At 35.8% G+C, this 15,119-nt stretch overlaps 1 protein-coding gene across 4 annotated transcripts in view; it reads right to left on the bottom strand.

The window, feature by feature from the left end:
* Positions 1-15,119, bottom strand: part of TXNDC11 (thioredoxin domain containing 11) — a 42,262-nt gene that overhangs the window by 11,713 nt on the left and 15,430 nt on the right. For all 4 annotated transcript variants that reach the window (XM_055806566.1, XM_055806565.1, XM_027796255.2 and 1 more), the window contains 7 exons: positions 14,903-14,996; positions 12,921-13,033; positions 11,491-11,691; positions 8,112-8,895; positions 5,576-5,721; positions 4,236-4,345; positions 2,673-2,753 (listed from right to left, as the gene is read on the bottom strand). In XM_055806566.1, the coding sequence (XP_055662541.1) occupies positions 2,673-2,753; positions 4,236-4,345; positions 5,576-5,721; positions 8,112-8,895; positions 11,491-11,691; positions 12,921-13,033; positions 14,903-14,996 (1,529 nt within the window). The remainder of the gene's footprint in view (positions 1-2,672; positions 2,754-4,235; positions 4,346-5,575; positions 5,722-8,111; positions 8,896-11,490; positions 11,692-12,920; positions 13,034-14,902; positions 14,997-15,119) is intronic.

The following is a 15,119-nucleotide window of genomic DNA, read 5'->3' as shown; positions in this document are numbered from 1 at the left end:
AGACACAGGTTTAAAGATTTTTTTGGTAGTAACACTGCACAGCACTAATAGTGCAAGTTACCATTTGCTGATGATAGAGGTCTTGAGGGAGAAAGAAATCAACATTTTTATTTTACATTGCAGGTATTTACTATAGTGCTTGTTTTCATTTCCTTTCTATAAAAACTGCAATTGTGTAAGGCTGAGTATTGATCTTCTAAAAAAAGGAAAACAAAACCCAAGGTCTAATGCACACAGCATACGTGTAAATGCCAAAAACATAGCTGAAACAATAAATGGAGCACTTTTGAAAGCTTGTGGCTCTATTGCACCTAGTATTTCTTTCTTTCTTGTTCCTCAGCCTGTGAGAGGCTGGATGCACTTTCACTGTGTGTAGTAGCACAAAGCAGAAATGACACATGAGTTTGACACCGGATTTCAGAATTTCTCCCTGCTGCAAAGGAAGAATAGGAAGAGTAGGATTCAGGACCCTTGTATGCCATATCAGGTCCCATCCCAGTCCTAGATGTATTCTCCTGCCCTTTTACATCCCTAACTTTAGGGCTCTTTTTTTCCTGACCCACCCCTTTGTGCCTTTCTCTACACCACCCCTTTTGTCTTGCCTTTTTTTTTAACCCGTTCATGAATCAATTCCCTTCCTCCACATCAGCCTAGAAATTATTCTCAATTCTAGTTGTCTCCTTGACACTACACTTCCCTGTCCTACAGTCTTTATTTCTTGGCTCTTTCTTTGAGGTCTTAATTGCTATATATAGTTTCACTTCATCAGCATTTACACCTTGTTTTACTGCTGATCGCCTTTGGATATTTCCCTCTGCAGGTGTTAAACTGCTATTGGAGCTTCATTTGTTTTCTGTTTTAAAAAAGCAACACAAGGCTTCTAGAATGCCAACAAATCTGCTGCTACTTTTCTCCTGTGAAAAGTCCAGCACTTGTTACTGAGTCAGAATGAAACTCAAAATATTTTGGCAATACACACAAATTCCCATGATGTAATTCTACAGTATGTAAAAGTAATGCTGTGTTATTCTATTTTTTTTAAATAATTGCTAAAAAAAATAGAAAAAATAATATATTTATGCCCAAATGAAATAGTGAAGTAATAAGTGTTGTTTTAAGAAAGAAAGAGATATTTCAAAACCCACAGTTTTAGTTTACACAGGAAGTTCTTACGGAGAATTACTTTCAGGCATAGCTTTCACCTCAAGACTGTATCACACTATTTGAAATATGCATAGTTTAGAAAAAAGAATTTAAAGAAAAATCTTATGCTTAACAAACACTGCAGAAGGACAGCTCAATAAAAGCCCTGAAGTACTTGCAGTAGTTTTTCTAGCCATATAACATGACAATCTTCCAATAACTTTTATGGAATTTCCAAACAATTTTGAGAACATTTTCATTTTTAGCATATTTTCTTACTGTGTCATACTTCTGCTTCTTCAACTACCTTTTTTCACTCCATCCCGTATTCTCTTTCTACTTGATCATAACATTCATAATGGTTGTTGGTTTTTTTTGCTTCATATTCTCTTACAGCAACACAATCATGTCACCAAACAAGACTAATGATATCACAAAAGCAGCAAAAAGAAAACTATATTCTGATTTTATCAGGAATGAAAACATCTCTTATTTAATGTAAATTATGAAACTTCTTTCAATACAAAAGGGAACTTAGCTGACAAATATAAAACAGGAAAATTTAACCCTTATTTTTGTTAAATCCAGACAAGATATGAACTATCTATATATATAAAATACCATTTCTACACTATGTAAAAATTAAGGATTTTGCTTCTCCTTTAGAGGCCAGAAGTACTTCAAGTCATCCTCTCTGCTGCTGTTAGACTAGCTCTTCACTGATAGAACACTTCCATGATTTATACAGATTGTCAAAGAATCTGATCTCCAAAATACAGGTACAACCAGACACACATATATTCCCCCAAAAGCCAAACATAAGAACAATGAAAAAAACGCAACCTGAAAGAACTTCAGTTTGAGTGATGAACACTCTGAAGTCCCTCTGATTGTTACATTCATTCTACTGCAGTGGAATGATGGAGAAATAAAAATTCACAGATTAGGACCCCTGTAGTATTTCCAAAGGATCCATAAGCCCTCATTTAGAAAGCATTTGCATAAAAAGCAAATCCTTGCATTTTACTGCAAGAATCCATTATAATATTCTTTGAGATGTCTCTTAGATTATCCAGTTAGAAGCGATTAGGTACAAGTTGCACTAGATCTACATTGCACCACCACCTACATCATTTGTCCCCCTTTTCCCCCTCCTGCAGTCACTCATTAATTTATTTGGACCACGCCAAAATAATAATTTTAAATACAACCAAATAATAAAATTAACTGAAGAATAAGGTTAGTAATACTGTTGTTCATAAAGAGAGAATTACAAACAATTAAATAATGACCTTTGGAGAGAACATCCACTATCTGCATACTGTCAGCTATCCATGTCTGCTGGGTGTGTTTTTTTGTTGTTGTTGTTGTTGTTGTTTTTCTAAAATTAGAATATGCATAAAGCACAAATGCATGTATGGAAATTAATTACTGTTTGTTTTTTTCCTCTACTAAGACATGTAACAAGATAATTACTGTAACTTAGTAAAATGAAAACTAAATCCCCACAGGGAAAATAATTACATTACCTCTGCTGAGGAAAAAATAAAATGGTTGGGAGACGGTCTGTCATAAATTCCCATGGAAGGTCATTCCGAGTGATATCAATTCTGTTAAGAAAAGACAAACTGATGAAGAGAACAGGCAGATGAACAATCTGTATTTTCTTGTAAAACGCCATTTTCATGTAAAACTAGTGACTGGGAAGAAGGAAATGCAAGTGTCTGTGAAAGTAAGTTTAAATGTGTTATGCCAAAAATATGTTGCCCATATGAGTTAGCAGAATTAATTATCAATATTGAAGATGATGAATCTCTGTTTAACAAGTATCTGGGGGGGGGGGGGCGTATTCTAGAAAAGTATGTACAGTATTACAACTGCTCTAACTCAGCAATTAAATTGCACAGTCACTCATTACACACACATCTTCATTATGTACACACCTCCCTTCTCTGAAACAAACAGATCTGCCTAACAGTTTCAACACAAGACTGAAGATTTTTCTATTCATTAATTTGTCCCTCAAAGCACAACTCTGAGTATTTTCCCATCACATAGTTTTGGGAGTAAGTTACTTTGCTTCTTCCAAGGACAAGAACATTCTTAAAGGCACAATTTTTTCTAAAACTCTACATAGAAAAGAACACAAGATTTTGTAAATGAAATACTTGTTCATTTGCTTGTTATGCTTTTTGCTGCATTTTTAGGTTTTCTTTGATTACAAATATAATTTCATTATAGAAAAAAAACGCAGATCATCACATCAGTAATAATGCAATAAAAATAATGCAACAAATGAGAAAACTTCAAAGTCTGGAAACAGAATGGATGTAGATTTGAGAGTAGCATTGCATCTGTGGGAATAAAGCACCAACTACAAGCAGGTGGTAACTTCAAATTTTTACTTCAGGTTTTTTTCCTATACATCTCATGCTGCCTCCTGGAGCAAGTTCAGTCAGAATGAAACAAGGACACAGTCAGAACAGATGTTTTAAGTACTGATGTATTATTAAATACATGAACAAGAATGTTTGGGTTGCACTAAAACACTAAAAACGCTGGAAATGACAATTTTGGTTTTGTTTTACCTTGATCTCCAATTTTTCTTGCTCTCATTCATCCTTTCCTCTTCCCCCATCCTACAGGGGACGGGAGGGGGGGGAAGTGAGCGAGCAGCTGTGTGGTGCTTTGCTGCCCATCAGTCAGCCAACATACATATTGTTGCAGGTTATCTCAAAAAATTTCTCCAATACAGTACTACAGGATACTATTATTTGCTACAAATTACCAGACAGAGGGGTAAAAATTATTTTCTACTGCTGTTTTATTGACTCAGTTCCTGAAATTAGGAAGTTTCAAGGTTAATTGCACTATTTAAAAATTCATTTTAATTAAACTGAACAACTAATACAGTGAGATTGAAAACCACTGAATTTATAGAAAACTGAATAATGCATTAAAAAAAGAAATGAAGTAGCTGACATTCACATCTAATATTGCAATATTGTACAGAGAAAAGTAGTGATTATTTTCTAGGCTGATGACCTCAGTGAACTTATATTTTCTAGAGATGCAATTAGAATCTTTTTTACCTTGCCACAGTGAAATTATCTGGAGGCAAAAGCCGAGCAAGTTGAATAAAGATATGATTAAGAGATGCACAGAATCCACACCACTGTGCATAATAGAGCAGCAAGACATTCTGAAAAATGAAATGGAGAAGAGTTTGATTATCTGTTGTAGTTAATCTGCAGTAAGGGAGGACTAGTCTTCACAACATCACCAACTTGGACCCCTTAAATTGTGAAAGGAAGCTATATCCTAATGTTAATAAACCTTATTATGTGTTACTTACTGATGCCCTCTGTCTACTGAATTAACACACAAAAACTCTGGGCATTCTCTTTCCATAAAGACAAAACGAAGAGGATTATTTAGGAATCATCCCTAAAATGGTGAAAATGCACCAAACTTCACTATGCTTCCCAAAATTCTTTTGTAATCTTAAATCCCTATGCATCTAACAATGACCGTGTACTTAACATGGGAGGGGAAGATGGTGTCTAGACTTCTGCTTTTTGTGTCTAACTAGCAAAGCAGGCATTAGGGCTGCTGAAAACCAGTTATTGGAGATGCATACCTTCACTGAAAAGATCTGGAAAACAATGGATATTAATCCTTACTATCACATATTTAAGGAATCAAAGTAATTAACTACTCTTTTGGACGACATCTTAGAAAAAGCAATTTCATGGCATGCAGTTGGAAAACTTTTACCTGTCAGAGTTTTGGTTTTCCTTCTGTGTGCTTTCAAATAATGCCTTAGGTTTAAAAGCTTCTAATTTTTTTCCCCGTTATATCTACTCTGTAATAATTCTAAACTTTTTTAAAGTGTTTAAAGAAATGAAAATATTATAGAGAAAAAAAAAGCTGTGGCATATTTATTCCCTTTGAGGTATGAAACACAGAAATCAGAATGTTCTTCAGTGTCACCTCAAACCCTACGTATTGAGCATGCGCTCCTGCTACAGTGGCAGAAAGGAAAATGAAAAAAAAACAACCACCAAGTCACAGGCACTTCTCTTTAAAAAAAATTAAAATCTGTATTTCAATCTCACAGGAAAAAAATCCCACACCTTCTCCTCCCACAAAAACCCAAAAACCAAACACCCCAAAACCAAACAAACCTTCAACAGCTGCACTGACTTTTTGATTATTTTAACACTAGAAGAGCTTTTGCAGATTTACTTAAGATCACACTCTTCCCAATTCCTTTTAAAAAAAACCCACTTTTGAATTGTTACAAAGTAACATGTTTTATGTTACAAATAAGCAAAGCACATCAATGTCAAAAAAGCAGGAGAGGCACAGACCCCACCCCCCCAGGAGTCTGAGCCATGATTTACAAGAAACTTTTTCAGTAATGGTGTACCTTTCCACTCGAAAACACTGTATCGTGAAAGGTATTAGTAGTCACTTCAGTGATTACACGCTGTTCAGGAAAATGGACTGAAGAGTCATCAACAAGATGCCTTTTCAAAGGACTGTAGAGAATACTGAAATTTTTTATGAAGTTCTCTGAAACAAGATTGATATATAACAAAAGTTATTTCAGTTTCACAAATATATGATTTTGGCAGGTTTTACTTTGAAATTCAGAAGAACTTACAGAGAAAATACAAATTCAAACTTGCTTTCATTAATTTTTGACAGTTTGGTTATCAACTCTTGAGTAACCACCACTGATACAAAAACACAATGAGATTTCACTTTTTTGTCTTGTTCATTACAGTTGTCTTTTCACTTGCCACACTAATCTTCTTTCTACTCTTATTCAATGTACTATAATAATAATTCTCTACACTCCTAATCTAAGTATACACCTAGTAAGTAATAAAAGTATCCTCTCATCTCATTTTTCACTTTCTACATGGCATTGAAGTATTTGGCCCTTATCTTGAAGGCTCCACTTCTATTTGCATTTATTCTTTCATTTGTAATTATTTTCCCTGTAATTATCCTTTTGCTTTAGATCTTTTAAAGACTGTGCTATTCCCATGCCAATATGACCAGCCAGCTTTTACTTACCAGTGACCACCTTCATTCAACTTTCTCCTTAGTATTAAGGTATTTAACAAGCAGCTGGCCAGTGGTAAACATTGAAAACAAGCTCCAAAGCTCTCAACTACTTTCAGCTACACTGCTCTGAGCCTGGGCCATATTCTCTAAAATACTGTCAGGTACTGACTGTGTCCTCCTTTTCAATTTAGATAGAGAAATACTATTCTATGCATTATAAAATAAGAGCGTTCAACAACCAAGACATAGTATCAAACAGAAACATCTTGTGCTGGTATTTCCAGTCCAAAAACTAGGCCCAAGTAAAACTGGCACTTTAGTACATACATATGAAATACCGTATCATCGTTTATCTCTGAAATGCAAGCAGCCATACATTTCATTTTATATTTACTATTTAGCATTTCAATAAATTCTCACACCAGATCAAATTTTTCTTTCTAGATCTGCAGATTTGGAATATCTATGTATGATTGAGTAATAACTGAAAGGAGGGGGCTAATTAAAAGACATACTTCTGAATTTTAGAAGCCATCTGTAAAAACTGAAACCTGTTAGAGGTATTAAACACAAATCTATTTCACTATTTTAAAATATCAAAAGTTAAAAGGCTTAAGGAAGCAAAATAAATTTTTTTAAAAACCCACACACCCAAACATAAATCACAACAACTCCTTACAAAATACGTAGAAGCAAAAAATTTTCCCAAAGTTCAAATGACTTGGTATAGAAATACACTGTTACTCAGCAGAGAAACCTTCATGATGCTCAGGAAATCCTGTGACCCCAAAAAAGTTTGACAGGAAGTACTGCTAGCAGAAAGGGGAAGGAAATGTGTATCTCGTCACTCTGATCTTATTTTCCTGAGCATCCTTTTATAGTCACTGGGGTTTTTGTTTTTCCAGAGTGTTCTTCTGGGGGGGGGTGGGGCTGGCATGCAGGCAGGACACAGGACTGGAGAGGATCCTTAACAAGAACATGACTATTTGTACTATGTTGTGCATGCTTTTGTGCTTATAGATTTATGGCAAAATATAAATGTAATTAATGCTATAAGAACTATATTGATACACCTTCTTGAACAATTTATTTTAATAGTGTGTTTACCTGAATTTACTTCCATGTTTACTTACACTGCTAGACATTAAAAAAACCTCTGCATTTTCTGCAGGTAGACTCCAACTTCATCATAATAGGTAAATGCATGTGGTTGGGCATGTTGCGTCTTACTCGGTAACTTGCAAATAAACCAGACCTCTGATTGCTGGGTGGTTGGGGTTTTTTTGTTTGGTTTTGTGGTTTTTTTCCTCCTCCAATTCAGTCAAGAGATAGAGTATGGACAGATCTGGCAGAAATCACTTCAGAGGTCTGCCTTGAAAACACACACCCTTTTCAAAATAAGCTGAAAACAATTTATAAGTTGGTTTCAGAGGACAAGAAAAAGGGCTAGTCTTGGCTAAGTGAGTAGTATCTCACAAAATTCTGGGGTATTTTAGTACACAGAACAGCTGAGCAAACACCAACATCACCTTTAATACACTAATGTCTTCTGTAATATCAAATGTATTAGATGCATAGTGATTTTTTTTTCCACAAGCAAGGTAGTGTAGATTTTACAAATTCTTTCAATACATCAGACAGTCAAGAATCACATGTTTTGAGGTTCACTTCTTTTGAAGCAAATTATTTTTGGTATATAAAACTTAGTACTTACATCATCTAGAACACAATTCTACTATTTGGTTAAATACTAAATAAATTAGAATAAATTACAATTTGCAATGTTGACTATGGTCTCACTTTTCATAATGGCATTAAGTTTTCTATTCATAATCTTACTTGAAAACTTAATTTTCTTATTTCAAGCATTTATACAGTGGATACCATACCTAGGGTAGATCCAACAAGTGACTGATTTTGATCCAGGACATAGTGCACTTCTTCTTTTAGGTCAACAATGGCGGCAAATTCCTTAAGATGAGTAGATCTTGAAGCTCCTAGTCTCTCTGCATATATCCAAAAAAGATTTGAATCCAGCAGATAAAGATTCAAGGTTTTGTTGGTCCTGCAGCTCAGACCAGTGATGTTAGTGCCACTAATATGAAGGTCAGGAATAAAACAATTCCTATCCTCAATGTGAGGAATAGAATGCTGGGTGTTATCTTTCTTCCCATGGGAAGAAAACGCTACTTTGGGGGTCTGAAAGATGGTCTTCTCAGAACTAATGAAACTTAAAAAATGCCTGTTTACCGTCCTGCAACATGCAGTGTAATAGCTAAAGGGACTGTAGAAACTTAAGAAATTGCTGCATTCTATGGTATTTGATATAACTTGAAAAAAGGTATGTTCCTGGAGGTAGAAAGAGTCCAAAGCTGCTTCTATCTCTAAAAAATTACAGTGTGGCACATGGACTTTATTTGGTTTAACACCAAGTGTCTGGTTAATGCAAAGCTCACAAACATTGTGAGTTCTAGATATTGAATGCCACTGTGGAAGCACCACTGTGTTACAGCATGGGTACTTGGTTATTGAAAATGTTTCTGATAATTCCAAATGTGCATCTGGTACAGAGGAATCAAAAGCTGGTGAATCAGTGTCTTCTAAGTGTTGAGGGTCTGGCTCAGCTGCCTGGCTTTTATTACAGTTGTGGTATTCCAAGGCCACTTTGGTAATCTAGAGAGGGAAGAAAAAAAATACAAAAGGCAAGATTAACTGTGTACAGTTCACTCAAATGCGGGTATCTGTTGCAGGTTTAACTATATATGCAATTAGAGATGGAATATCAGAAACACGAAGTCGGCTACTCTCCTTTTTTCTTAGAAAAAATTACAGGAGGCTCTGACTTGACAACATTAGATTCTCAGATATTGCAGCATGTAAGAATTAAATGTACAGAAGAACAAAAGAACAGTTTAAAATTTTTTTAGTCCACTACACTGACCTCAAGGTCCTCTTTGCATCATATTTATCACAGTGCAATAAAGCTACATTTTAATGTTAAATCCCATTACATGAAGCGTTAATTAGTACGGGTTCCTGAATTCCCCTTATTTTTCAATATGAGGAGAAAATAAACAAAAGCATTCCCATATGAAAAGAGAATGGAGATTATTCCTGGTATAGGTTGGTGCACAAGTTTTGTAACCATCACCAACAGTGTTGGAGAAATTTTAGTATTCTCCCAGCCATAGGAATATAGTTGTAATCCTGCAGGTGTACTTTACATATAGTAACACGTAACTCACTGGAGAAGAAAGAAAAAATGGAAAAAAAAAAAAAGAAAAAAGCCTTCCTCTCAGTGCAAGCATACCTGTGCTGCATCACCATTTTGTTTTTCATAACCAAGGAGAAACAAGCACTGAAAAAGGCATGTGTATGGACCATAGAAGGAATTCCCTTTCTAGGGGATAAATAACAGAACATACAAGAAAGGAAAATGAAAGTAAGTTTCCCTTCATCCTCATCTATCACATTAAACATAATCAAAACATAGAACATAACCACACTGCCTACACAAGAACACTTTGATAAGAATCATTATAATTATCAAACGGATGTTGAAGCATCACATCTAGAAGGGCTGCTGTGCCACAGGACCATCAATATTAAGATGTGGTCTATAGCAAGTTTGTTACAATCCAAGAATTTGTTGTTAGATGTTTTCACCCTGAAAACAGTCAGTTAAATACTTAGAAGAAACTTGACCCCTCGATACTACAATGTAGCCTGAAGATTTTGACTACCTACAAAGAGAAACATGAGAAGAAATCATGAACAGAAAACCAGATTTGCAGTAAGAAATCTCATTTCAGTCAGCTATCAGAAAAAAAAAAATTTGCTCTGAGAGCTTTCAACATACAACTTGACAGCCTTGTTCTTTGCAACTGCCTTACAGTCATGTGGTTTCATTGCTTGACGAAACCCACAGGATGGCTGCAGTAAACATCTCTTCCTATGGTAAACAAGTTGCATAATATCTCTCTATCAAAGTGCAGCTATACAAGATTAACTGGAATATTTTGTATCTCATTTCACATTTTGATATAGATAAATACTGTTATTTAGCAGAATGAAATCTGAAATGGAACATCTTATGTTGCACTGATTTAGTCTAAGTAGTACCTGTTACTAGAATGTTTAATCTGTGACAAGCATTCTTGAATTAAGTCTGCCAACAATAAGACAGGTTAGTAATAGAATAATCACAGTACTTTCCCAGTCTTTCCACAAACATTTCCCCAACCCTGTCTTACAGCAGTCTAGGTTTTATTGTGTCTATTTCTACTTTGGCTAAATAATTGTATCGTAAGTTATTTTCATCTTTTTCCCCATTGCTTCAGACACTGCAGTATCAATTAGGCCTCCTTGTGGAAACCACATATTCCAGGACATATGACAGTCATTCACGTATGTAAGTCAGCATTGCCACCAAAACGTGGCCCCACTTTTCATCTTCCACAGATGCTCGTTTCTTATTCCACGCTGTCCTATGTGATGACCCCTGTGCAGCTGTGTGGTATACTAAATGAGACAATGGGTTCCAGCTGAAAAATATTTTCCAGCCAAGTGAAGTTTCCCTATCTCATTTTACTGCACAGCTACACAAACTCCTGTCCTGGGCAGTTCAGAAATGAAAATAATGGCAGATAATGACAAAACTGGAAGACAACTAAGGAACACAGAGGATATAAAAATAAGATTAGTTCACAGTAGTTTTTCAACTGTTCTATATTTCAAATAACACTGTCTGGTTTAATAAAAGGTCCATTCTTCCTTGCTTAACCACCTCTGGAAAGATGGAAGGAGAGGAGAAATAGAATGAGGTGAACAAAACACCAAGTCTAAATTTAATGACACTATTCACCAAACTTCAGCGTTTCATATACCCTTTCCCTTTGAGAAATCTTTCAAATGCTCATCAGATCATACTCCAGATATTCTTGCTCTTTCACCTGAACTATTAATGTCAGCTGGAACAGAAGACCAAAGACCTGCATCTCTCACACAGCACTCACCACAGAAAGGAGGTGGTAAAGGAAAAGGTGCCTGTTCCAAACAACTGTTGACGCGAGACAAAAGTATGTTCTGTGGGATGCAAACCGGCGTAAGGCAGTTGTGATAATGTGGCTTGAGAAAAAGTGTTTTTGAATAGTTGGAACAGTGAAATAAAATGAGGCATCTTCACTATTAAACTCAGAACCCTGACTAGAGTTCTCAAGTTCTAGCATTTTTGAAGTAAAAAAAAAAAAAAAAAATTATTTCACTTACTTCGTCTAAAAGAGGATGAATTTCTGCTAGGGGGTTGTAAGGTATAAATATGAGAAGTGCTGGTCCTTTCTTCAGCTCATTGTTTAGAAGAAGGCTTTTTCCACCATGTGGTCTCAGCCAGCGTATAAGCATCTCTCTATTTTCTACAGCCCACTTGCAAATGTTCTCAGCAGTATAGTTCATGATGTCACTTGGATAGATCTTGAAGGGGAAAAAAATAATTATTTGTCCTCACTTCATTTAGTAATGAATGCAGTTCTCAAATATGGCATGCTTTTGTTACTGTAATGCCTAAAACTCTCTTCCTAAATTTAATGACACTATTCAGCAAGCTTCAGCATTCCATATACCCTTCCCCTCTTGGAAATCTTTCCAAATGCTCATTAGATCATAGCAACACACATAATCTTTCAGGAAAAATGTATTATAGCAGGGAAGCTCTTCTTTCACTACATCTTTATAATCTTTACTTTTCTCCCTAGTATAAATTTTCTTTCTAAGTAAAAGAGCTCGGTCTCTAAGTTTGTATCATCACATATCTTGATTTACAGCATATTGGAAAACTTTCCCACTATTCACTCACTGTATTTACTCATTTTAAATCAGCCTTTTAAGACCCTACATCAAGACTGCATTTGAAACTGGTATTTCTTATTACGGAATGTGGGGAACAGAAATGCATAATAAAAACTGCACACAGCTTCTAGGGTCGTATTAATAAATTAAGGCAAGCTTATCTTAAATCATTTGCACAAACAGAAGTAGCTTTATGTATTTACCACTAGTTTAACGTGAAAAATCCATGTTTTCCCTATCTCAATAGACTAAAACACGTTACAATACCTGTCTTCACAGAGTTTCCACTTACAGTAGCAGTGTGGATAGGTAAGGTCTCTAGGCTAAATAGCAAATCTAAAAGTTAGTATTTGCAGTCTTAGTCTTCCAAAAATGAGGCACATGGCTTAAGAGTTACTATAGATTTACAATTAAATTGCATGATTTTTCTAATCAGTGTAATGTCATACCCTTAAACTTAAATGCAAGTTTTCACTATTCCTGCTCGCTCTCTCCACAAAATCTCTTTGCCCATATCCTCATTCAAGTAGCCTTCTAATTCTGGGCCACCGAAAAAGGTAAAAAAATCTAGGAAAAAGCTTTTGTGCAGTCATTTCTGAGGTGCTTGGTGGGGGGGGGGTGGCATTTGTTGCTTTTTGGTGTTGGTTTTTTTTTGATAGAGACAAACAAATCGGATCTTACCTTCTGTTTAAAACAGCTGCTGACTGGTAGAATGAAAATGTGTATTACAGTACAAAAATAGTATTCTGTGTCATAAAGCTCTGTGAAACACTTATTCATGGTCTACTACAACAGAGCTTCAATCTCCATGTACTGTCTCACAGTCACTACAACATAATACATACAATACTCACAAGAGATGCGTTGACATGTCTGTGCAAATACACACTGCCTGAACGCACCAGCGAGATCTCCTCTGCAACATGTTTATCTGTGATCACTCCAAAGCGTATTGTTCCAAGGTAATCTGAAAGGGAAAACTTCCAGTTTTTAAACACAATTATAAACACCAAGCTTCTCTCCTGAAAGCCCCAGAAGAACATCTCCAAACCAAAAAAACTAACATTGCTGTATAAAGGCAGAGAAATCTTACTGAATATAGCAACTGCCAATATTGATGGTGAAGTGAGGTAGAAGAAAGTTGACAAGAGAAGGCAACAAGAACAAACATATTCCTCTTATGCACTCAAGGTACAGAGAATGTTAACCTGAATTGTCCAGTTTCTTGATTTGCATATTAAATATTGTCGTGGTTTAACACAGCTAGCAACAAGCACCACGCAGCAGCCACTTGCTTGCTCCCCCTGACCCAGAGCGGTGGGCAGGAGAATCGGAAAGGAATGTAAAACTCAAGGGTTGAGATAAGAACAATTTAATAATTTAAACAGAATAAAAAGGTAAGAACAACAACAATAACAATAATAACAACAACAATTATTATAATGGAAAGGTGGTGAAAAGGATAAAATCCAAAGGAAAAGGGAGAAAGTATAACAAGTGAATCACTGTACAACTGCTCGCTACCAGATGACTGATGCCCAGCCAGTCCCCAAGCAACGATCCCCCCCCCAGCTAACCCTCCAGGTTTCTATACAAAGCATGACACCCCACAGTATGGAATACCTCTTTGGCTGCTTCAGGGCAGCTGACCTGGCTGTGTCCCCTCCCAGTCTCTTGTGCCCCCCCAGCATTCTGGCTGGCAAGGCCAGAGAAACCAAAAAAGTCCTTGACTTACTATAAACATTACCCAGCAAAAACCAAAAACATCAGTACCTTACCAACATTGTTCTCACATCAGATCCAAAACACAGCACTGTACTAGCTACTAAGAAGAAAGTTAACTCCATCCCAGCCAAAACCAGGACAAATGGTATCAGAGATGCACCTTGCTACACATTATGGCATCTCAAAAGCCAAGATAAGATATTCGTATAAGGAAGAGGTACAAACATAGACTGTTCAGATGAAATACATTTACAGTAAATATGTATTTTAAAATACATATTATAGTATTTATATATTTATAAATATGTACACACAAAGATAGAATGCTTCTCATCTTTACGTTGCAAAAAAACCATCCCAACTTATAAGTGGGCAAATTACAGAGCAAAATATAGGAGAACAGGGTCTATATCATATTCCAAGTCAGCTGCACAATAAAAATCAGGATAATGGTATCAATTTCCTTCACTTGCTGACAGGCAGAAATGTCCATAAAATGTGTTAATCTTAAAAGTTATGGAAGTTCTATCCACAACTTACAACATGTGCCCCTACCCTATACATTAATTATATACAATGTTTGCATATTTAAACACAAGTGGGTTTGTATTTTAGATGAGTAATGCAAAACAACACGGGGAGAAAGCCCTTCTCTACCATGCTACCTTGTACCAGCTCTGCAACTCCACCCAGGAAAGCTCTTTGTTGAATTTAGTTACCAAGTACTGACAGAGACAAGTTCATCCTGATGCCTCTGAACGTGGTATCTCAAACGTTGCACAAAATACTCTTGGATTCAACTTAAATGATAGTCTGATTATGGCTCTATATGGGTTGCAGCTACACACGTAGGTTTTTGAGGAAACTGTATCTTAAGGCATCCTTGAATAGCAGCCTGTCATATACTTTATTCCGTGATGGCCGATCACATAATAAGCCTTTTATGTAAGCAAACCTCACGCTGTAATCGAAGAGTCTCATAATTAAATCAACATCAAGAAACACTCAAAAGGGATTAATTCCCAAGTTACAAGATATTACAAAAAACAACTGAAGCCCATATACATAATTCATTCACAGATGCCTTAAATAATGAAAATGAAGCTTTTACCTTTCTTTAATGAATGCAATGCTGACGTGAAGAATGTTAAATAACCAGGCGGTTGAGGTGAAGCATTGAATTCAAAATATCCTAGAACTCCAGGCTGAAATAATAAGAACTAAAGTTAGTTAAGCTATTTTCAAGTATAAGTATATGGGACACAGCAATTATTTGCCTACAGTAAAGCACAGCAGTTTTTTAAAAGACAACATTTACTGAAGAACAG

This window comes from Falco peregrinus, chromosome 5 (assembly GCF_023634155.1).
Source record: "Falco peregrinus isolate bFalPer1 chromosome 5, bFalPer1.pri, whole genome shotgun sequence".
Lineage (NCBI taxonomy): Eukaryota > Metazoa > Chordata > Aves > Falconiformes > Falconidae > Falco > Falco peregrinus.
The sequence above is the reverse complement of the archived record's forward strand: the minus strand, read 5'-3'. Positions and strand labels throughout refer to the sequence as shown.